At 38.9% G+C, this 23761-nt stretch overlaps 1 protein-coding gene across 1 annotated transcript; it reads right to left on the bottom strand.

The window, feature by feature from the left end:
• Positions 1-1384: 1384 nt before the first annotated feature.
• On the bottom strand, positions 1385-22063 carry dlst (dihydrolipoamide S-succinyltransferase). Its single transcript, XM_057860037.1, has 15 exons — positions 21858-22063; positions 20414-20447; positions 20292-20331; positions 20025-20086; positions 17681-17755; positions 17543-17598; positions 16244-16352; positions 15809-15973; positions 14280-14353; positions 14085-14182; positions 6923-7053; positions 6576-6649; positions 6425-6508; positions 4483-4650; positions 1385-1963 (listed from the first exon to the last, which is right to left on the bottom strand). Exons 1-15 carry the CDS (start codon positions 21918-21920, stop codon positions 1829-1831), a joined length of 1368 nt encoding a protein of 455 aa, XP_057716020.1. The 5' UTR covers positions 21921-22063; the 3' UTR covers positions 1385-1828.
• Between the last annotated feature and the right edge of the window lie 1698 nt (positions 22064-23761).

The following is a 23761-nucleotide window of genomic DNA, read 5'->3' on the forward strand; positions in this document are numbered from 1 at the left end:
TAACCCACAAAAGAAAGGCTGAATGAGAATCCAGCTGTTTGCAGAACTATAATAGCTTGTAAAAGGGCATTCCGGGTGCCGTATTTGTAGGACTGTAAGTCGCACCTGAGTATAAGTCGCGGGGCGGGGCGTCATGCCAGCGAGTGAAAGCCGGGCCAATGTTTAGTCTGTATATCCCGATGGCCTTCCTTTTTTTCCTCCTCAGACAAAACCTCTCGTCTCTTTTGTTGCTCTGCCATCTTTGCAGAATTCGTGCGAAATGAATGGGGAAAGTGACATATGCCGCAAAGCAGTCAGCACATTTGTATTTTTCTTTCTCCTCAAAGTTTATTAGTGCCAGAAATAAAAGACGTGTCATTAAACCCCCGTAATTGTCACACTATAAGGAAAGTTAACTATTGAAGGAATCTGACCTTTTAGTCAGCTTGCCGGAATCACGCCAGCCGAACCTCCGGACCCGCGGTGGCACGGATCCAATGACCCGGGCCAGCGAGAACCAAACAAAAGGCCACACTGCGCGCATTCACCTTAGTCTCAACCCCTTGTACGAACTCCATTTTGAAAGATGGAAAAAGGCTTCGAAGCCAGGTGAGGATACAAGGTCACCATATCACAAGTCACAAAAGGTTCCCGAAAAAAGATAACAATGCTTAGTTAAACATTGTCTTTTGTAGGCTCTTGCAAGGCGGGCTGTGGGCAGAAGAAGGGTGTTTGGGCGTTGTTTAGGATTATTGTCAGTTTGCAGATTGGACAGGATTCGGGAGTTACTGTTGTCAGGGCAACGAGGGTTGTGGATTTTGCCACCTCAGCGTCAAAGGGGCTCTTGGAGTCTTATCAGTCGTCTTCTCAGTTGGATGTCGGGCATTCTCCAGTGTTCCTTGACAGGGCGTCCCGCCATTTGTTCTGGACTGTTCGGGAGAACTGATTGCGAGAGAGAGTTGGTGGTGCAGACATGGGCTTGTCAGCATTGTTTTCCTTCAAGTATGGTATAAGTGCTATTTATTTTCTATTTGGTGTGTTAAGAGTAATACAAACAGTCGATCAGTAATTACGAGAAAAGATACTATTCCCTGATTGCCTTATTCTAACACACTTAATCAAACAGTTGAATGGTGCTTACGAGAAAAGGTACGATCTCCTTGACTATTAACCGAAATAAATCAACAAATAAGCTGCACTGGACTATAAACCGCAGGATTCAAAATGAAGGAAAAAAGTAGTCGTTTATGGTCCGAAAATTACGGTAGTTGTTAGTCGACATATCATCACAAATGTTATATATAAAAATATTTTATATTAGGTTATATAAGTTGAAAAGTTAGTGTTGCTTGAAATATTGCCTCAATTGTTGCCCGCTGGGACATACCGGAGACACAAACATACATTAGTTGAGTCATGTAGATTTTTATTAAAACAATTTTTTCTTAAATATTCTACCAGAGCATAAAGAGAATGTTCCACATGGTTGTGAAATCGCATCAATTAGAGTTTTCAGCTTTGGACATAACATTTGTGTTCCTTGGTCTGAATGCATCCGTATTGTTCTCTCACCCTGCACCTTCTTTTGCCATCCCACCGTAAGCAGAACATGTATTTAGAAAATGACATATGGCAAACATACACGACTGAATATACTATTTGATCTAAAGACCGAAAATCTGTAGCAAACCCGTATATCGCTGCCAACCTTATATTGCACAACCCAACTGTTTCCCCCCTAAAAAACAAAGTCGAATAAATCCATGTTTTCGAGTGTGCGTTTCGAGTAATAATGTCCAACGGGTGGGTGTGGCGCTTCAGTTGGTCGGTCGGGGCTGCCAAGGGGGGCTTACATGTCAAGCAACAACACCCTGGGGTCCTCCACCACGGACTTGATCTTCCGTAGGAAAGTGACAGCCTCTCTTCCGTCGACGAGGCGATGGTCGTACGTCAGGGCGACGTACATCATGGGACGGATCTCCACCTGCGCCATGGCAATAAAACACATTTGAAAAATCGACACGAATCGCGATACAAGGCTCACGATACCAGTTATCGGTACATGGGTGAGGGAATCTGTTCACGATAAACAGAAAAACAAGCTCTTTTATCATTCTGCTCTGAATTGAAATGAGTTCATCATTAGTACATGTCCAATTCGTTTGAACTGACGGTGCTCGACGTCCAATCCAGTCCAAATACATCAGAAGTCTAGCGCCGTCAATGTTCAAGTAGAAGATTTTTGGGGGTTTGTTTTTAAACAGCGATACCTTTTTAAAACGATATATCGAACGTATCGCGATATACCATCTTCTCAATATATTGTCACACCCCTACAAGACTTTATATTGAGGAATTGTGATTAACTGGAGAATTCAATTTATTTTTTAAAACTGAAGTTAAATTTTGTATACAGAAATTCAAAGCAACTATGATTTCATACTTCAAGTGGACTAAAGCCCCATCCTGTGGTGCTATACGGAACTGCAAGTATTGCAGTGCCTCATTAATGTCTACAGCCACATAAATTAGAACAAATTGAAAGGTATGCTATAGTTTTACTTCTTCAAACTAGAAAAAGCACGCGCTGATATTAAACTACAGGTGTGTATCAGTTTAATGAGAATACAGCAAGGTTACAAATTCATTAAACACGGTGAAGGAATTCTTCAACTACACTATTTTTTTAGACAGCTTTTTAAACAGTATAGTTATTATTTTTGTTTTTTAGAATACATTTGGGTTTTCTGTCTGCTATAATATCAGAAATATAGCAAAAAAAACGTATCTTTCTGTGTGTACTGAATCTATTCCAGTTTCACTTGTTGAATAGCGTACTGCACGAATGCTATTTTTTTAGACGGTGACGTCGCCATCGTAACGTGGAAGTGGGACATTACAGACACGCTCTCGCATACAACCCATGTTATTTCCTCCGGTAAGCTTTCAAAAAAGAACATGCCGATCAAACAGTGCTGCTATGGAACTTGTAGAAACGACTCTAGACATTACGATATATGAAGGATGTTTTCTTCATACGTTTCCCTAAACCAAAAATTCGGAGAAGAAAATGAAGAATAGATCAACTTGCGCGGATGTCCAAAAGACCAATTTAACGCCAGCTGGGTGAAGCCATTCACATTTCATAGGCAGTAAACATTTTGCTGGGGGCCAAGGTCCTTCAAAGGACGAAAAGGTAAGCCATTTTGATATTTGACTTATTTTTGAGTGTGGCGTTTTGCTGTGCTGTTTCTGTCTGACATGAATGACCTGAAAAAAAATTACAATGGTATCTGACTGCCACTGTTAGTATTGTCTCATAAATTATTGCAATATTATTGCCTGTTTTTATAAACCTATTCAACCAGGAATATAGTGAAAATACATCCTAAGAAATCACCTACTGAAATGCAATAAATTGCTATTCCTAAATAAAACACAAACTATATTCAAATTGATAAATATTTTTAAAAAATGAAATAGGTGAGAAACCCACTGTCATTTTTGTTGTCTGCTAATAAGAGCCCATTAAAAGTGTTCATTTGATCCAAAATGACTCATCTTGTCCTGCAAAGTTCGCATGCAACAAATTTGAAGCCAAATTATTATCATTTATTACATTATATTGTCACTGCCAATCAGATTTATCATTATGGGTGTCATTTTAAATTTATTCTTAGTGTAGAATCTGAAGTATATGCCACTGCCTCCAGAAATCTGAACATGACGTGCTTTTATTTTGAAATGTTCACCGGAAGTACATTTGCTAAGCCACCAACCGTAAGCTTTACACTCAGTAAAAAGAAGCAAAAACAAAATGCACCTCACTTGTGTCACGCATGTTGTATGAGTAATAGATTTGTCTTTCTTTTGCTCGCATCGCTTGCAAATTCTTTAATCCAGCGAGTTTTCACCATTTAACCGCAATTTTGCGTTGTGGAGAAGACTGTCAATGTTTTAGAGCAGACTAAAGTGGTTAGTACATCGTCTTATTTCCTTTCGCCTCAATGTAGCAATGCTAACATTTTGCAATGTTTAATATAGAAGTGTTCCCTATTTTGTATGAACTTTAATTCCATGGTGTGTTGATGGCCAATAAACATCTGTGAAAGCTACCGGAGTCTCATATGTATTCAACACGCACGTGTGCAGAGTCATGCAGCACATGCACGCACATATGTATGCACGCACAAGGTGATAAATCGCAGCCGGGAAAATTACGGCCCTCATTTTTTGTTTACCGTGCGATAATTTGACTTATTGCATATCGCGACAGGCTTAGCGATCGGCCCCATTTCCGATCATGTGACATCTTTAATGAATTCAATGTGGTAATAGTGAAGTCTTCCCAAACAGAGCTATTCAAGACTGGTCCAAATTCTTCTACTTTTAAAATAGCAATATATATAGCAATGTCGCAAAAACCCCAAAAATCAGAATGTCAGTTTTTTTCCCTATATTGTTCAGCCCTAATGGCAAATGTATTCTTTGCAAGTTACAAACCTTTCCAGCCACTGCCACAGGCCTGTCAAATATGCCATGCATGCCTAAAATGGCAGACTGAGGCGGGTTGATGATAGGCGTCCCGAACATGGAGCCGAAGACGCCGCCGTTGCTGATGGTGAAGGTTCCTCCGTCCATGTCTTCGACGGCCAGCTCGTTGTTGCGGGCCTACAAATATTCGCATACAATTTAGCTACACTTTAAAATGAACACATCTTTATCACAATCAACACACTGAGCTGTAATGAATAGATATGTTACAGTTACTACTTAAGGTTTTAAAGAAACTACAGAATCATTTTGTATATGGTGGAAAACACAGACAAGACTGAAAAAGCAGTTTCTGCTCTTGCACTCCTCTTTACTGCTGCGTTTTAAGCCAAAACAACTGTTGTGTTTGACAGAACAAAATGTCTGTATGCTGCCATAGCAGATTCATGGCGCATTAAGCCCCAGAATTATTTTTAATTTGTCCAATTTACACTGGAAACCCCCGTTTACAGACATGGCGCAGCTGCTTTTGTTTCAACCCAATTAATCATATTTATTATTCAAAATGTCATTTTTAGCCTAGAATCATTAATTGATGTATATTATTTCATTAAAAAAAAAAAAAAAAAAAAAAAAAAAAAAAAAAAAACGACTTAAAAAAATTATTCACTCGTATATTTTAACCTTTTAAACACATGACGTCACAGTGAAAAAATTGTGTCGTTAAAAAAGGTCACGGATATCTACCTCATAACTATCGCTTAATTGTTTTTTGTTACTGTCGCATTTTCTCCGATATGTTAGATAATAATTGATCCAAATTAAAAAAACTTTAAAAGGGTAAATATTAAGAGCTGTCAAATGATTAAAATGTTCAATCAAGTTAATTAGATCTTTAAAATTAATTAATTGTAATTAATCGCAATTCAAACCATCTATTAAATATGCCATATTTTTCTGTAAATTATTGTTGGAATGGAAAGATAGACAAGACGGATATATACATTCAACATACGGTACATAAGTACTGTATTTGTTTAATAAAGCGAGCTACTAGTTTATTTTTTGATTGAAAATTTTTCGAACTTTATTAAAACGCAATTGTTGATGTCAATTATAATTATGGTGCTGAAACCCATAAAATCAGTCGCATCCAAGCGCCAGCAGAGGGCGGCAAAACTCTAAAAAAACACAAGTAACAAGTGGAAATGACACTTTGCTGTCATTTTAATCTGTTTGAGCGGGGCATGTGCGTTAAACGCATCAAACATTTTAACGTGACTAATTACAAAAATTAATTACCGCGCGATAATTTTGACAGCCCTAGTAAATATATGATAAAGAAAATCTCGACCACTCCTTGATGTCTGCAATTTCTGCATCGTGACCCTTGTTATATTACCATGTTTCACCAATAAAATCCCCCAAAAATCCAGCTGTGGCCATTCACAGCTGTGTCTTGACACTTGGTGATATATGCTACATGGACTTTTTGGATCGAAACAAGGTAGGTACGCGATAATATCTCGTTAAAGTTGTGGCATCTTTAATTATGCTCTTGCGTGCTCTCACCTCCAGAAAGGGTTTCGCCGTTTAAAAAAAACAAAAAACAAAAAGCCCTCCAGTTGAAAATTTCTCTTTTCCCAAAAAATGGAGATTTCAAGCTTTCCAATCATGTATCACACATGCATATCGGAAAATTTTGAAAGTTGGCCGAATTGGGGGTCTCAGAGTGGAACTTCAAGTCACCTGAGTGTTTTCCGCCATATCCAGAATATACAAAATATAGATATACAGTACAACTGCTCAAACTCTCAGCTGAATAAGTCATAATGCTTTTCATTCACTTTTGGGGGCTTTCAATTCTCGAATACAAATACAGTTTACACTCTTACTAGCGCACTGTGCTGCTATTCACGCCATTACAAAAAAGGAAAAATGAAATACAAACCTTTTCGCCCAACATATTGATGGTCTTCTCAATGTCGGCAAAATTCATTCCCTCAACATTCCTGATGACTGGAACAACCAAACCCTGAGGGACAAATAACATTTTTAAGGATTGTTGAACACGTTCTCCGACTGTGAGACTTTTAGCTTACCTTTGGCGTGGCCACGGCCACACTGATGTCAACATAATCTCTATACACAATCTCTTTGGTTGTGTCATCAATGACTGGGAAAACAAAAAGCAGCACGAAATAAACATGCAGCCAATCCAATTTTTACAGCAAAGAGTAAAGTACAATACTATTAGCAACCCCCCATCCCCCAACAGTTCAATGTGGTCACTCTAAGTAGGTCTGCATTGGAAAATGACAGTAAAAACATTTGGTGGAAGTCACGCGGCGGTCTTGAGGTTTAGAACTCGACACCGCAGCGAAGTGTGCACCAAGTCAAATAAAACCATAGCGTGATGCCAAGCAGTCTTGTGTGGTTAAGACTATACCGGCATTGACGGCGGGTTGATCAGTCAGGGCGTAGGCAGATGCCTTCACAAACGCAGACATGAAGCCCAACTTGATGTTGTGCTTCTTCAGGAAGGCGTCTTTGTAGGTCTTCCTCATTTCTGAGATGTTGCTATGAAGGGAATGCATGGAAAATGAGCAAAATCCTTTCAGACGTACCGGGGTCCATACACTCTTTATGATGTGACGTTCAAGTAGTTTAAAAAAAAACAACTAATAAATGATGGAGAGACTCAAAAATATTTGATATAAAGTGGTACCTCTACTTATGAAATTAATTGGTTCGGGAAAATTCTGTAAGCAGAGATACGTTTTCCATGTACATGCTCTAATCTGTTCTAAGCCACCCAAAATTCAGACAACTTTTTAAAATAATGCATAAATACGCATCAAAACATGTAACAGATACATGTTACAAATAGATTATTGCACAAAACATAAATTCAGAGTTTTGCTTAATATAAAAAAACAAAAAAAAAGTTAATACACTTATGTAAAGGCGTAAGAAAACGAGAGGCGATTGAAGAGGACACTGGAATACATGCATACAGTAGAGGTCCTTCTTAGCCACTTGGATGCTAGGAATGCTTGGCAATAGCCAATGACGGAGCAGCTAGAAGTATGTTACATTCAGTAAACTCTGGGAGCTGCGAGTACCAGCCATACTGTATTTTTACCTTTCGTAGTCTAAAATTTTTGTAACAAGAGGCATGTAGCGGTAAGACGTTGGATGGAGTCTTGTTGCCGTGCTCGGCGGCTCATGCAACTGCCAACTCTCTGTGAACTCTGAACTTAGCCGGAACGCACACGGCTCTTAAGTATCTCTGTCACGTGATGTGACGTAGCCGGTAACGCGCTCGGCTAAATGTACACACAAGTTCCGTGGGTGAAATATGTCACACAATAAAGGGTCACCGCAGGCAATATTTGCGTGTCTTGTCTTCCACTGTATGTGGAAAACTATCTCCTCGGTTAAATTCAAAAAGTGGAAGTAATATGAATTATATTTTAAAACCCTTTTCATGATTATTGCTTCGAGCTAAAGAAACCCCCCCCCCCCAAAAAAAAAAAATTAATAGACAAATTTCATGATTATTGCTTCGAGCTAAAGAAACCCCAAAAATAAAAAAGTAAAACTCTTACATTAATAGAGACAAATGGATTTTCTTGCTTCTCTTTATGGACTGTAATGCCACTTTATACTAGCTTAATGCCCATGCCCAACAGCAGATAGTTTCACACACATACAGTGCTGGCCAAAAGTATTGGCACCTCTGCAATTCTAATAATAATAATAATAATTCTGTCAGATAATGCTCAATTTCTCCCAGAAAATGATTGCAATTACAAATGCTTTGGTAGTAATATCTTCATTTATTTTGCTTGCAATGGAAAAACACAAAAGAGAATGAAAAAACCATATCATTTTACACCTTTAAAAAAATCATGTGATGCTTCTCTAATTTGTGTAATTAACAGCACCCTTTACTTATCTGTGGCACATAACAGGTGGTGGCAATAACTAAATCACACTTGCAGCCAGTTAAAATGGATTAAAGTTGACTCAACCTGTGTCCTTATGTGTACCACATTGAGCGTGGAGAAAAGAAAGACCAGGGACTTGAAAAGCAAAAATGGGAGGAAGCATGGGCAATCACAAGGCTACAAGTCCATCTCCAGAGACCTGAATGTTCCTGTGTCTACCCTGCGCAGTGTTATCAATAGTGTAAAGCCCACAGCACTATGGCTAACCTCCCTAGATGTGGACGGAAAAGAAAAATTTACAAGAGATTTCAACGAAAGATTGTGCGGATGGTGAATTAAGAACCTCGACTAACAGGCAAACAAGTTCAAGCTGTCCCGTGGTCTGAGGGTACAACGGTGTCAACCCGTACTTTTCGTCGGCATCTGAATGAAAAGGGACTATGGTAGGATACCCAGGAAGACCGCACTTCTGACCCAGAGACATTAAAAAGCCAGGCTGGGGCTTTATTGGAAAATGCACCAACGTAGAGTTTACAGGGGGGGAAAAAAGCGGGGCCTTCAAAGAAAAGAACGTGGTCCCCACAGTCAAACATAGCGGCGGTTCCCTGATGTTTGGGGGTTGCTTTACTGCCTCTGGCACTGGACTGCTTAACCGTGTGCATGGCATTATGAAGTCTAAAGACTACCAACAAATTTTGCAGCATCATGTATGGCCTAATGTGAGAAAGCTGGGTCTCCCTCAGAGTTCACCAGTCTTCCAGCAGGACATTGACCCGAAACACACTTCAAAACGCAATAAAAAATGGTTTGAAAGAAAGCACTGGAGACTTCTAAAGTGGCCAACAATGAGTCCAGACCTGAATCCCATAGAACACCTGGGGAGAGATCTGAAAATGGCACCCTTCAAATCTCAGAGACCTGGAGCATTTGGCCAAAGAAGAATGGTCTGAAATTCCAGCAGAGCATTGTAAGAAACTCATTGGTGGTTGTTCGCAGTTATTTTGTCTAAAGGTTGTGCTACCAAGTATTAGGCTGAGGGTGCCAATACTTTTGCCCGGCCCGTTTTTGCCGAAGCATTTATAATTGCAATCATTTTCTGGGAGAAATTGAGCATTATCTGACAGAATTGCAGGGGTGCCAATACTTTTGGCCAGCACTGTAACATTCTGTGAAAAATTATATATATTGCACCACTATATTGTTGAAATCAACCATTTTTTTTGTGGATCAAATGCAAGTGCCAATAAAGCACTGCCATATCACATAGTGCTTCTGGCTCAAAATAACAACAAAGGCACAGAGCTTCGGTACAGTGAATGAAGTATATTTATAATTCATTATTTTTCAATCATTTATTGTTCATTGAATTTTTGCACCATGGGTGCAAATGGTCCGCTCACATATCAAATCCAAAGCATCTTAGTTTGGAGAAATCAAAAAATCAACAAGCACAACTGCTGTGACCAGTGCTTGTACAAAGGCAGAAGGCTTCTATATTCACTTTGAAAGCTACATGCACATTCGCCCTAAACCGATATCGATATTATCTGATATCATTTGAAAATGCTTTTAACATCAGATATTATTGGCTACCCGAAAATTTCGGAAAACTAGTATTCATAAAGGCTTGATAACAATTGATTGCACTTGCCGCATACATGCCCCTTCAGATGAGGCTGCTAATCATTTTGCCTTTGCTCTTTTTTCACTTTTATCTTTTCTTTTTAATTGTTTGTTTTCCTGTTGGTAAAGTTCTAGGGTTTCTCTGCTAACGCAATTAACCCCTCCCAAGACACACTGCCTGAGAAAGGAGAGAAGAAGCGATAAAAATCTTCACTTTCTAGAGCGTGTAAATCTTATTGGGCTGTCATAAAAGCCCATATCAGTGGAGGCTGCCTCCCCACTCAGGGCGCAATCACCCCAGAGATACTGCCGGCCGCCTCCTTCGGCTCCAGATGAGCCCGAGCCTGGGAAGTCTTCCTCCAGACCGTCGATGTCAATTCAATTAGGATACACGCAAAAGCTTCAACGGCCGAAAGCTGACACCGCACATTTAGGGAGGAAAGAAATCCTCAAAGTGTCCTCTTGAGCACCGGAGGGGGCAAAAGCAGACAATAACATTTCCTTTTAAATTAATAAACTTTTCTTATCGTTGTTTTAGATGGAATTATGACCAAATATTTACATTCTGGTGTTTCAGGCAGGGATCCGGTTTCAAAAAGCTTTTTCTATTGGGCAGATTCCAATCTATAACCATTTGTGTGTTAGTATCATTTGCACTTACAAACACTGAGTTGCACCTAGAAACAGCAATACTTCCATACTTGCTCGTAGAGAAGTGTAAAAATGATAAAGTAGGGGAGGGCTTTATTGGCCAATTCTGTTAAAGTCTTCATTTCCCATACATTGAACCACTCCAGTATTACAAGAAGCCACGAACAAAAAGTATATTTATTACATAAAACATAAGAACACACGAGGCATGTGTCGGTTCCAAGACGGTTTACTGTGGTATAAAACCTCACAGTTTCAAAACCACAAAAAGTTTCCGCCACACCGTCGTACGGTATTAGCTATTTTTTAATGTCCCAAAAATGCAACGAGAAATCCTTGATTTGCTGGTCATGAACGTTTCCCACCAGCTATGACAGTTCACTCCAGCGTGTTTAGGGTGTCTAGCGATGATAAAACAAATACTATAATGTAAGCTTGTTAACGAGACAGATAGCGTGGCTAGTTAGCGCACCAAGACGGCTAACTAGCTTCCTCTCTACAATTAGCCAACTTTTGTAAAGTCTTCCACCATTTAAACGTCTGTTCAAAATAACATTTTCATAATACGGCCTGTTTTTTCTCTCTGGCGACTTTCTGTGTTGAGTGAGGGTGAGTGTTCGTGTATATAACGTGTAAATAATGATAGGAGTCATACACACGCACTCTTATAATATTCAAATCATTAATATTAATCATAGTAGTGGTATTACGTAAAATCAATTGATCATATATTGTTTATGTGCAGTTCTATTTTACCAAGAGTTCTTGTTCGAATGCTGAGCAACTTGAGCTGTAGCAGTAGGCTTTAGGTTCAATTTATTTCAATGTTATTTAGAAAATATTTCCGTTATTTATTTTCTGTTATTTTAGTGATTTATTTTAACATGATATTCGTGTCGCTGTTCCAATTTACAAATACATTGCTGTCAAAAGTATTAGCACCCCAGCAATTCTGTCAGATAATGCTCAATTTCTCCCAGAAAATGATTGCAATTACAAATGCTTTGGTAGGCATCTTAATTGATTTTGCTTGCAATGAAAAAACACAAAAGAGAATGGAAAACAAACATTGAATCATTATCATTTTACACAAAACTCCAAAAATAGGCCAGACAAAAGTATTGGCACCCTATAAAAATCATGTGATGCTTTTCTAATTTGTGTAATAAACAGCACCTGTTACTTACCTATGGCACATCACAGGTAGTGGCAATAACGAAATCACACTTGCAGCCAGGTAAAATGGATTCAAGTTGACTCAACCTCTGTCCTGTGTCCTTGTGTGTGCCACATTGAGCACGGAGAAAAGAAAAGACCAAAGAACTGTCTGACAACTTGAGAAGCAAAATTGTCAGGAAGCATGGGCAATCTCAAGGCTACAAGTCCATCTCCAAAGCCCTGAATGTTCCTGTGTCTACCGTGCGCAGTGTCATCAATAAGTGTAAAGCGACAGCACTGCGGCTAAACTCACTAGATGTGGACGGAAAAGAAAAATTGACAAGAGATTTCAACGAATGATTGTGCGGATGGTGGATAAAGAACCTTGACGAACATCCAAACAAGTTCAAGCAGTCCCGCTGTCCGAGGGTACAACAGTGTCAACCCGTACTATCAATCGGCGTCTGTGAACTTGAATGAAAAGGGACTCTACGGTAGGATACCCAGGAAGACCCCACTTCTGACCCAGAGATATTAAAAAGCCAGGCTGGAGTTTGCCAACACTTACCCGAGAAAGCCAAAGACATTTTGGAAGAATGTTCTCTGGTCAGATGAGACAAAAGTAGAGCTTTTTGGGAAAAGGCATCAACATAGACTTTACAGGGGGAAAAAAACGAGGCCTTCAAAGAAAAGAACACAGTCCCCAGTCAAACATGGTGGAGGTTCACTGATGTTTTGGGGTTGCTTTGCTGCCTCTGGCACTGGACTGCTTGACCGTGTGCAAGGCATTATGAAATCTGAAGACTACCAACAAATTTTGCAGCATAATGTAGGGCCCAGTGTGAGACAGCTGGGTCATGGGTCTTCCAGCAGGACAATGACCCAAAACACACTACAAAATGCTTTGAGAGAAAGCACTGGAGACTTCTAAAGTGGCCGGACCTGAATCCCATAGAATACCTTTGGAGAGATCTGAAAATGGCACCCTTCAAAACTCAGAGACCTGGAGCAGTTGGCCAAAGAAGAATAGTCTAAAATTCCATCAGAGCATTGTCAGAAACTCATTGATGGATACTGGAAGCAGTTGTTCGCAGTTATTTAGTCTTAAGGTTGTGCTACCAAGTATCATGCTGAGGGTGCCAATACTTTTGTCTGGCCCATTTTAGGAGTTTTGTGTAAAATGTAGGGCTGTCAAACGATTAAAATTTTTAATCGAGTTAATCACAGCTTAAATATTAATTAATCGTAATTAATCGCAATTCAAACCATCTATAAAATATGCCATATTTTTCTGTAAACTATTGTTGGAATGGAAAGAAGACACAAGATGGATATATACATTCAACATACGGTACATAAGTACTGTATTTGTTTATTATGACAATAAATCAACAAGATGGCATTAACATTATTAACATTCTGTTAAAGCGATCCATGAAAAGAAAAACTTAAAGATAAATGTTAGTACAAGTTAGAGAAATTTTATATTAAATCGTTTTAATAAAATTTGTAAAATTTTCAATAAAAAAATAAACTAGTAGCCCGCCATTGTTGATGTCAATAATTACTTACACATTACTCATGGATGCTGAAACCTATAAAATCAGTCGCACCCAAGCGCCAGCAGAGGGTGGCAAAACTCCATAAAACACAACAAGTGAGCGTTTCACTGTGTACTGTCATTTAAATCTCTGAGCGGGGCATCTGCGTTAATTGCGTCAAATATTTTAACGTGCTTAATTCAAAAAATTAATTAACGCCTGTTAAAGCGATAATTTTGACAGCCCTATTAAAATGATAATGATTTTTTTTTTCATTGCAAGCAAAATAAGCCAAGATATTACGACCAAAGCATTTTTTAATCGCAATTATTTTCTGGGAGAAATTGAGCGTTATCTGACAGAATTGCAGGGCTGCCAATACTTTTGGCCAGCAGTGTACATAGATAATGCAGCAGACCAAAGCGACAGAAATGGTGTGAGAGACTCCAAAGTAATGGGGCAATCATTTTATATATTTTCAGGGGTTGAAGTGTGGGCATGACTACATAAGTCCACAATTTACTACTGTTTTTCAACATTATGCCAACTTAAACGTTTTATTCTCTCGAGCGCAACCACTGTGCCACAGCACACTACTGCGATGTGGCGTAGTGTCTGGTGCGCTGAGGAAAATCATCCAAGTCAAGGAGTAGTCAGGGGTAATCATTCCATTTAAGCAACTTACCTCATATCAATCTCATTAAAGGTGGTCAACATTGCACAGGTGTTTTGGGCTTCCTTCAACCTTTGGGCAATTCTCAGTCTCATGCGATTCATCTTAACCTGAATTCAAAGACAGAATTACAACTCTTTTCAAACCTTATATGCTTTACGCAATTATTAACAACCTCATTCCTGCACAATATGTCTAGCTATTTACCCTGCTCTCTGTGCGGGCTGATTTCACTCCTCCTTCCACAGGAGCTGCCGGTGTGGTGGGCTTGATAGCTGAAACTGAAAAAGACAGACAGTGAGCATCAGAGTACATCCAGACACAGGGTTCGTACACTTTTTTTCATGACCAAATTCAAGCAAAGGACTTTCAAGACCAGTTTTTTCAGTACTTTTATAAAAACGTTATCTCAATGTTTTCATTTTTATTTATTTTTTTTAACAAGTATGCAAACTTCTTCCAAAATGCTCTATGACCAAGGAGGCTCGAGATATTTAGCTTGAAAAGTGCCAATTTCGAGTCCCCCCGTGAGGGTGCGCTCCCGGCGCCAGTGAGCGTTTTGTGTCAAACTGAGCACATCCAACAGCAGAGGTAATAGCGTAGTGACAGCATGCTTTTTAGCGGACACACACAAGGCATGGCTGGGAAAACCTTGATAAATGTGCTTCCTTGGAAATTTGGGGACACTGGAAAAATAGCTCTCACGCCTCTAAATGCTAAGCTACATGATAGCTCAATGTACATTTGTGTGGAACAATAGTTCACAACAACAAATTATTCCGTTTTCATCCAAACTAGTAAAGCTCTTTACAAGGCTATTACAGTCTCTCCTACTTCTTAAAATAAGATGAGTGGCTGTTTTCTAATGGAACAAAGGAGGTCAATGGAGAGCCAGGCGAGTAGGCCGAGTACTAGCTGTGACAAGGCCGAGCAAAATGGCTCTCTCCCGGAATAAACTGCGACTGGTAAAAAGGGGTGTGGAGGTCACCAAAAAAAACGAACTGGTCGTGCGATAAAAGTATTGTATCAAACCACAGCAATTGTACAAGTATTCATTGAAATATTATATTTCTATACATTTGGCTTGATTAAACTGCTCACGCCCGGACTCTTCAGGCTGCAACACCTAATCGATTAATAAATTAGTTACCAACGAATCTGGCATCCATGAGCAGTTCCGTTTGGGTCCTTGTTTGTAGGTAATGCGAGGCTTCGCGCGCACGCCAGTGATTAAAGCAAGAGAGAGAGTGAGAATGTGAGAGAGAGTTCACTGCTACATTCAGGTTGGGTTGCTGAATCCATAATACTGTATTACAAAATGTCGAGAGTTAGATTGTCTTTTGTGTTGTGTGCCTCCCTCAGAGGTTGGTAAAGGAAGCCAATTGCATTCTTTGTTGTTGAGATGTTACTACTTAGCATGGAGCGCTAAGCTAGTTAGCGATTATGCTAATCAGTGTCTTAAGTTCCCATTTGTATTGTGTTTTGGAGAAGCATGTTAGCACTTGAGTTACTGTTAGATAGTAAAGTCGTCTCATTTGTTCTAGCAAAGAACCACACAAACAAACCCATTGATATAACAGCTTTGGGTTTCCTTTCAAACAAACATTTTCAAGGACTTTACACAAAATTCAAGCATTTCTTTTTTAACTTTGAAAACGCGACAGTAAAATCCAAGCATTTCGAGGACCCGTAGAGAACGCTCACAGAGCCGAAGACTGATTAAAATGCATCCTAACCTGGTTTGGCGTCCATAGCGTGTGTTGGCACAGGTGGTACGGGGGGCATCGTGGTGGGAATGGCGCCAACAGCTGAGGGGGGAGGAGGGGGTGGTGGTGTAGGAGCAGCCGCTGGTGCAGGAGGAGCCTCAGCTTTTGGGGCTTCTGCAGCTTGAGGAGCTCCGGCTAAAGCGTAAGACAAGAAAATGATTCTGAAAGTCCTACAATTGGATGGAAAGATCCTTATTATTTGTAAGGAGCCGATGTCAGTAACAACACATATTTACAAAACTAAATAGAGAAAAATGTCTTTATATTCTCAAATCGAGTTTGGACCACATGATAGAGTTGATGGCCAATTGATTAATTGTGCTAGCAAGTGGAAAAGCTGAGGCACAAATGGGTGATTCTCTAGATAATATCCAAATTTAATAGAAGTGAGAATTTTCTACGCACGGCCTTTACGAAGTTTGAAGAGAGGCGTTCCTCCCTCCACTTTTCCTCCATCAGGAACCAAAAGCTCCACGATCACCCCGGAGGAGGGAGAAGGAACTTGCACAGATGTCTAAACAAAGAAAAGAAGAAAAATCTTTGTTAAAATTGGCTGGATGTATATTCATGTCTCTATATTTTGTGCCATTGTTTATCTTTACATTTCTTGCATTGTTAAACGAATGTATTTCATCATACTTTTTCTATAGTTGGTTTATTGATCTATTATTATAACTTTGTATGTTTGTAATTTTGGGTTTACTGTTTTAACTATAAACCATGAGAAGTTTTGCTTGTGAAAATCGGGCAAATTATATGTTCATTTGTATTTCATTTGTTAACAAAATGTTTATACTACTTGTGCATCAACACATTTAATCTGAATTATATATATGCGGCTCATAGACTTCATAATGATAGTGACGGGACACGGGAGGCGGGGCTGATTAAGAGGGGGCCTGCATTGTTGGCGTGGCCGTCAAAGCTGACGAGTGGCATTACTAAGAGCTTTTTTGTTGAAAATGCTTGTGAATAAATGCTTAAAACCCTGAATTCTTTATAGATATGGATGTAAAACAGTCTAGATTCTTGGTTAAAAGCAAAAAAAAAAAAAAAGTGCAGTTACTATTTATTTTACGTAAATATGTCGAAGTACAATGCTAGTCTGTTAGTCAATGTGGCGGCCGCCATATGTAAACAGAAATTTTCCGGTGAAAATTCTTGGAATAAATGCTTAAATCCCCGAATATTTTATAGATGTGAATGTAAAACAGTCTCGATTATTTATTAAAAGAGCCCCCCCCCCCCCAAAAAAAAAGGATCAGTTAGCATTTATTTTATATAAATATTGCGAACTATGAGCCAATGCAGTAGCGGGTAATTTCTCCCATTGATTTTTTTCACAACGTTTCAAAATGCATGGATGGTACGAAAAATATAATAATGACCTTGAACCCTCGAACAAATCACTCTTGAGGCAATCCTTCCTGTTTGTATGCGGTACAGCTTTCGTACTTTTTCAACCTAAATCCGGCATTAGATCCCTGCATGTGTTGCGACCGACTGCGAATAACTGAAGCCGAATGTAGGAACTTGAAGTGAACTTGAAGGTGTTGCGCAGTGGCGGACGGAAATGACCCGTCAATACAATTATGAAGTCTCTGATGTTCATTCATTTTACTACACCTATGACGATAAGATTAAACGGTCACCAAGATAATCACAATTTACTTGCCACCAATAATTTTGATGACATGGACTTACCTTATCAGTCTCTATTTCGCACACCACCTCATCCTCTGAAACAGTGTCTCCCACAGCTGTAGGAAGAGAAGTTTCAGGATTATAACGGTGACTCCTACATCAGCAAGCAACTAATGAGCAAAGGATCAAATGAGTCACCTTTTTCCCACCTTACGTCCCCTTCTGTTACAGACTCCGCAAAGGCAGGGGTCTTGATGGTGAGGACTTCATCTCCTGGGCCACAGAGACAAGAATAAAAATACAGTCCAAAATACAGTTTAGCTTGTATGCTAAAATCTATGTAGCAGGTATTATGAGTCTAACGGTTTATGTATACGCCCTGTACAGTCATGGTACAGGCATCACGGTTTGGTGCACGCAGTCGGAGGGCGAATACGTTTGAGTTAAAAAGAATAAAAAATTAAAATATCCATATCGGAGTTAGTCCTCCTCCAATCCAGGGGGCGGTATTGGTAACGTGGCTAAACCAACAACCGACATCACGGGAAAAAAGAAAGTCACAACTAGAAAAGTTATGGCTAATGTACAGAGGGGTAACTATCAAATGCAGTATTACTAACACCTTTTGTATTTCACGTATTCAAATCAGGAAATATATATATTTTTTTATTTTTGCACTATTTCAAAAGATGCTTTTCCAATTTTGGAACCATTCGCACATTTTATTTTGGCCAATATAAAAATATATGTTATGTGGGAAGGCATGTTCATTGGTAAGAGTTAAGAATTAACTGTGTGTAAACCAACATTGAAAAAGATAGTAGCCCGATTTAATCTAAAAAATTAAGTTACCAAGGTTGCCGGCTGGCAAGTGCTACCGGACTAACTGTTACCTCAGCTGTTCCCTACAAAAAAGATAGTGTTGTGTCTATTTTTGCACATTAACTGTGGTTTAAAGAATGTAAGAACAATGAAAACACAAATTCATGAGTTAGAAATAATTTTTTTATTTTAACAAATAAAACAAACTAACTTTCAAATGCTATGATTAAAAAAACCTTGTTTTTCCTGTTGTACCAAACCGTGACCGCCGTACCGAGGTACATACCGAAACGTGACTTGTGTGTACCGTTACACCCTTCGCAGGTATATACATGCAGTAAATACAGTGGAATGAAAAAGTTTCTGAACCTTTTGGAATTTGTCACATTTCTGCATAAAATCACCATCAAATGTGATCTGATCTTTTTCAAAATCACACAGATGTAAAAACAGTGCCTGCTTGAACTAAAACCACCCAAACATTTAGAGGTTTTCATATTTTAATGAGGATAGAATGCAAACATTGACAGAAGGGGAAAATTAAGTAAGTGAACTATCACATTTTCCGTATTTTTCGGACTATAAGTCGCTTTTTTTTTTCTCTTTCTTTTCTTCCCCCCATAGTTTGGCTGGGGGTGTGACTTATACTCTTATGTCTTATGACTTATGTGTGAAATTATTAACACATTATTATATCATTTCACATGTTATTTTGGCGTTTTGGAGTGACACTGACGGTTTGGTAAGCTTGTTAGCATGTTCTTTATGATATAGTTATCTGAATACCTCTTAATACCTATGTTACGTAAACATACTTTTTCATACCACTGTAGGTGCATCTGAATAAACAATATGAATGTGAAGTACCATAACTTTCAGACTACAAGCCGCTACTTTTCCCCCTCAATTTGAATCCTGCGGCCTATGGTCCAGTGTGGCTTATTGATTTATTTGGGTTAATAGGTAACACTTTCTTTGTAAGTGGTGTCATTAGACTGCCATAAGACCTTCATAATTACGACATGACACTATCATGGGCATTTATGACATTTTGATTTATGTCATTAACCCCATTTACGTCCAGCTCGGATCTTTTACCTCTATTCAAAAGTGAGATCATTTGCCAGATGACACAAAATGTCAGCCGTCATAGGAATTTATGAATGCTTATGGCAGTGTTACGTCATAATTATAATGGTCTTATGACAGTTTTATGGCGCCAGTGTCAAATAAAGTGTTACCAAATACCATAACTAGCAATTCATGAAACAACTGGTAACGAGTAACTAAAGAAATAATTAGCACAGAACATGAATTTTGATTATTTACATCTGTAGCGCAGCAATGCATGCTAGGAAGCATGTTGGATGACAACAGTGTTGACAGCAGGTAGCAGCGGAGGTTGACCGTCTCCCCCAAGGGAGCAGTGATGGCCAAATGAAGCTTCTTCAAGCAAGGAAACTTTGCAGCCAATTGGTTCAAAGCTTCATTGTGGTTTATTTGGTCTTATAATGCCGCAGTCAAATGTAGTGTTGCCGGTTAATATTTTTTGGTGTACTGTATGTGCTAACCCTTTATAGCTTGTAAGCAATATGATAACAAGATTTTTAATTTGAGACAACATTAAATTTCCCCACAATGTTTTGTCAGGCGCACCGTGCAGACACAGTAAATATGCATGCACTAATATACATACAGTAAATAAAATAATAAAACATACTGTAGGCGACAGAGGTCCTGAAGTATTGGATTTGGAAGACGCTGGAACGTGGATCAGATTTGCTATAGAAAATATTAACACAGGCATGAAATAAGTAAGATGTTTTACTGTTAATGAAGCATAAGCTTGCAAACAGACATTGCTTTGAATGTAATAACGTAGTGAAATCATTATATTGTTACTGGAAAGTTACAGTAGTGACTATGGTACACTGTTTTTTGCTTTGTTATGGCTTTTCAGTACGGTTTTCATCATGTGAGCTCTTACATAGTGTTCTTGACAGGGAAAGGGTAGATCGTTGATAAAGCTGTGGAGAATAGGACAAAAAGATGTCAATCACTTGAAAGTAACAACAACACAAACAGAACAGCTATGGATAATATGCAAACCTGCTGCGCCTCTGCGAGCCAACACATTATTCCCCTGTAGAAAGACAAGACGTGGTAAAACAACAGCGTGCAATGATCACTCACCCCTGCCGGCTCTCATAGTCAAAATGCATTGGCTGTCCATTGCCATTAATTGATTTAAAATGAGTTAATATTGGACATGCTCCAGATTAGATGCGTGCTGACAGTTGGGAGACTACCTACAAGGGAATGGGAGTAATGCTGCCTTCATATGGTGTCATAATCACGATAAATACCACTTGTTGAGTTGAAAAGTGCATTTGAACGCCCTCTCAAGTCGAACTTTCTACTGAAGGAGTGGGATTTTATTGTGATACCAGAGTTTTCGAGATGGGTGGAGCTTTTACTCTCAAAATGGCGGCGCGCGAACAAGTTGTTAATGGTAAGAAACTAGTTTTTTTGGTTTTATTTATATATATATATTTTTAAGTCGATGTATTGTCAATTAGCACATTTTATTATAAGCAAGCATAGTACCTTAGCGTACGCATTTATAAGTTTTTGACCAAGTGTTTTCTAAAAAAAAAAATATTCAGTTACAAATACTGTATGGATTTTGATGCATTCTCTTCTTTTTGTAATAGGTGAATTCATAGGTCTAAAGCAGTTTTGCCCACGCAACAAACTAAAATGAAGTCCGTGTTTGCAGTTTTTTGGGTTAGCAAAAGCACATAAACAGGACGTACTGGTAATTACCAATTAGCAAGTGGTAAAGATCATCTTACCCAGAGCATGTAAAGGCAGCATACACTGCAGGAATAGCACCCGGGGTCAAAGGTAAAACGTGAGACGAGGGTCCTGCTGATAGTCTTTCAGTGAAAGGCTGTGTACGGTATGTTTTACACGTGTGTCTAGCAAAAGCTTTTAAAAAGACTTAAGATTAAAAAATTCATTTTGATCGTTAAATCTTTCTCAGTTCTGTGGTAACATCATATGTTTAATATTTGTTTTTGAATATTTTCCCTTCTACATTCGGGCACCATTTTAATGTAGAATGCATTCGAAAAACTCTATGATAGGCATATTCCAGTAGATTTTTCAAGTTAAAAGGCAAGTTCAACCCAAACAAGAACACATAAATTAGGTGAGCTAACAATAGCATGTCACTGTTAGCTCACTAGTAATACAAAGTTCAACTTCAATGCTTCCGCGGTATTTAGAGAGTGAACCCCAAATTATGGTAACAAGGACAGCATACATGTGTGGCATTGTTGTAAAGTGCATCACGGAGTGCACATTTTTGAAAAAGGCAAGATGTCACACTGTCCTTGGCTCACAATGTTACGGCCTGTTCCGTGGCCTGTAGTACCGGTGCTAGGGCTAATGCTAATGCTAGCGATGAAAGAGGCTAAAACCAACGCCCGCCCGAGGAAATCCAATCGAGAGTATCCTTCTCCTGTTATAAGGGTGCCTTTTGGCCTACCTGGCGGATGGCGGACAGGGAGCGACCAATATTCCTGGAGAGACACCGGGAACGGGACAACATGTTGGCTGTGTGACAGCTGCCTGTCAGCGGAGGGGGAGCGGGTCAAACAACGCTTGGGATGGAATGAAGGAAGCACCGTGGGACAAACCAAGTAAGCTAAACTAAGGGGTGTTTGGAGCGCAAAATGGACTCTTCTAACACAAGAAACAGCTTTGGGTGTTTGTCAGTAGTTCCGACGTCGAACACACGTGGCGTACTTTTTTTGTAATTAATCCGTTAATTTTAAGGGCTAGTTTGTTTTTTTTTGTTTTTTTAAGAAATGCTAATGTAGCACCCTAAAACCCGCGTTCAAACATTTTTATAATGACACCATCTCCTTTTTGGAGCTTATCAAAGGACTCGAAAAATAAAAAGGCTCATAAAAATATTTTAGGGCTGCAGCTATCGATTATTTTAGTAGTCGATTAGTCTATCAACTAGTTGGTTTGAATAATCGACTCATCGGATTAGGAACATTTAATGCGTTGCAGAATCAATTTTAGGAGATGTAAAAGAAAGGCTTGCTAAGATTGCACTTTCAAAAGAGCATTAAATGCGAATACAAATTAAAATTCCCCGGCGATTTTTTCAAACGATGCAGAATTGCACTTTCATTAAAAAAAATAAAATATCTGCACTCAGCCTCAACGGTATATAAATAATTAATAAATGAGGCTCGATGTACAACAAAAGAACAGTTGGCTAACTTGCATAGCAAAAGTCTGCTAGCTTAAATGCTATAAAAATAATGCTATAAAATGCTGACTTTATTTTTTATTTTTTTACAATGCTCTAAACAAATCGTTCAAACATATATTCATACAAAAAACAGCTAAATATACCAATAAACTAAATTACGAAGAATGCATTAAAAAAACAGATGAGCTCCAACAAAAACTTACCTTATGTTGGTCTTAACAGGGAGCAGCTAGATTCAGCTGTTAAATGAGTTGTATCATGTTCATTATTGCCACAAAAGGGCAGTATATCCACCCAAATCAATAAAACACTTTCAAAACAAACCATTACAACGCCACTATAATTAAACGAATCCTCAAAGCAGCAGAATTTGATTTGAAGCTTTTTCTAAATCAGCGGTCTCAAACCGACTCCACAAAGGGCCGCAGTGGGTCCTGGTTTTTGTTCCAACAGATCCAGCACAAACAGTTCAACCAATGAGGTTTCTACTAACATAAGCAGCACCTGATTGCAATCAACTGATTACACTTGTAAGAAACCAGATTGGTGAAAAGGTATTTGTCTCGTTTGGTTGGAATGAAATCCAGTACCCCCTGCGGCCCTTTATGGACCGGTTTGAGACCACTGTTCTAAATGAATTACTAAGTTAATTAAGCGTTGCAGCTCTATAGTATTTGTTTAAAAAAAAAAAAAAAATCTTTAATAGCGTACCGCACGAATGCTATTTTTAGACCATGACGTCGCCATCGTAACTCGGAAGAGTGTCATTATAGATACGTCCTTGCACACAATCCATGTTATTTCTACTTGTTTTCTCTGGTAATCTTTCAAAAAAAGAACATGCCAAGTAAACACTGCTGCTATGGAACTTTAAAAAAAAACTAGACATTACGACATATGAGGGATGTTTTCTTCATACGTTTCCCAAAACCAAAAACTCGGAGGAAAAAGATGTAAAAAATGGATCAACTTGCACGGACGTCCAAAAGACCAGTTTAACGCCAGCAAGGGGAAGCCATTCACATTTCATATGCAGTAAACATTTTGTTGGGGGCCATGGTCCTTCAGAGGACGAAGAGGTAAGCCATTTTGATATTTTGACCTATTTTTAGCATGGTGTTTTGCCGTGCTGCTTCTGTCTGACAATGAATGATCTGAAAAAA

This window comes from Corythoichthys intestinalis, chromosome 15, assembly GCF_030265065.1.
Source record: "Corythoichthys intestinalis isolate RoL2023-P3 chromosome 15, ASM3026506v1, whole genome shotgun sequence".
Lineage (NCBI taxonomy): Eukaryota > Metazoa > Chordata > Actinopteri > Syngnathiformes > Syngnathidae > Corythoichthys > Corythoichthys intestinalis.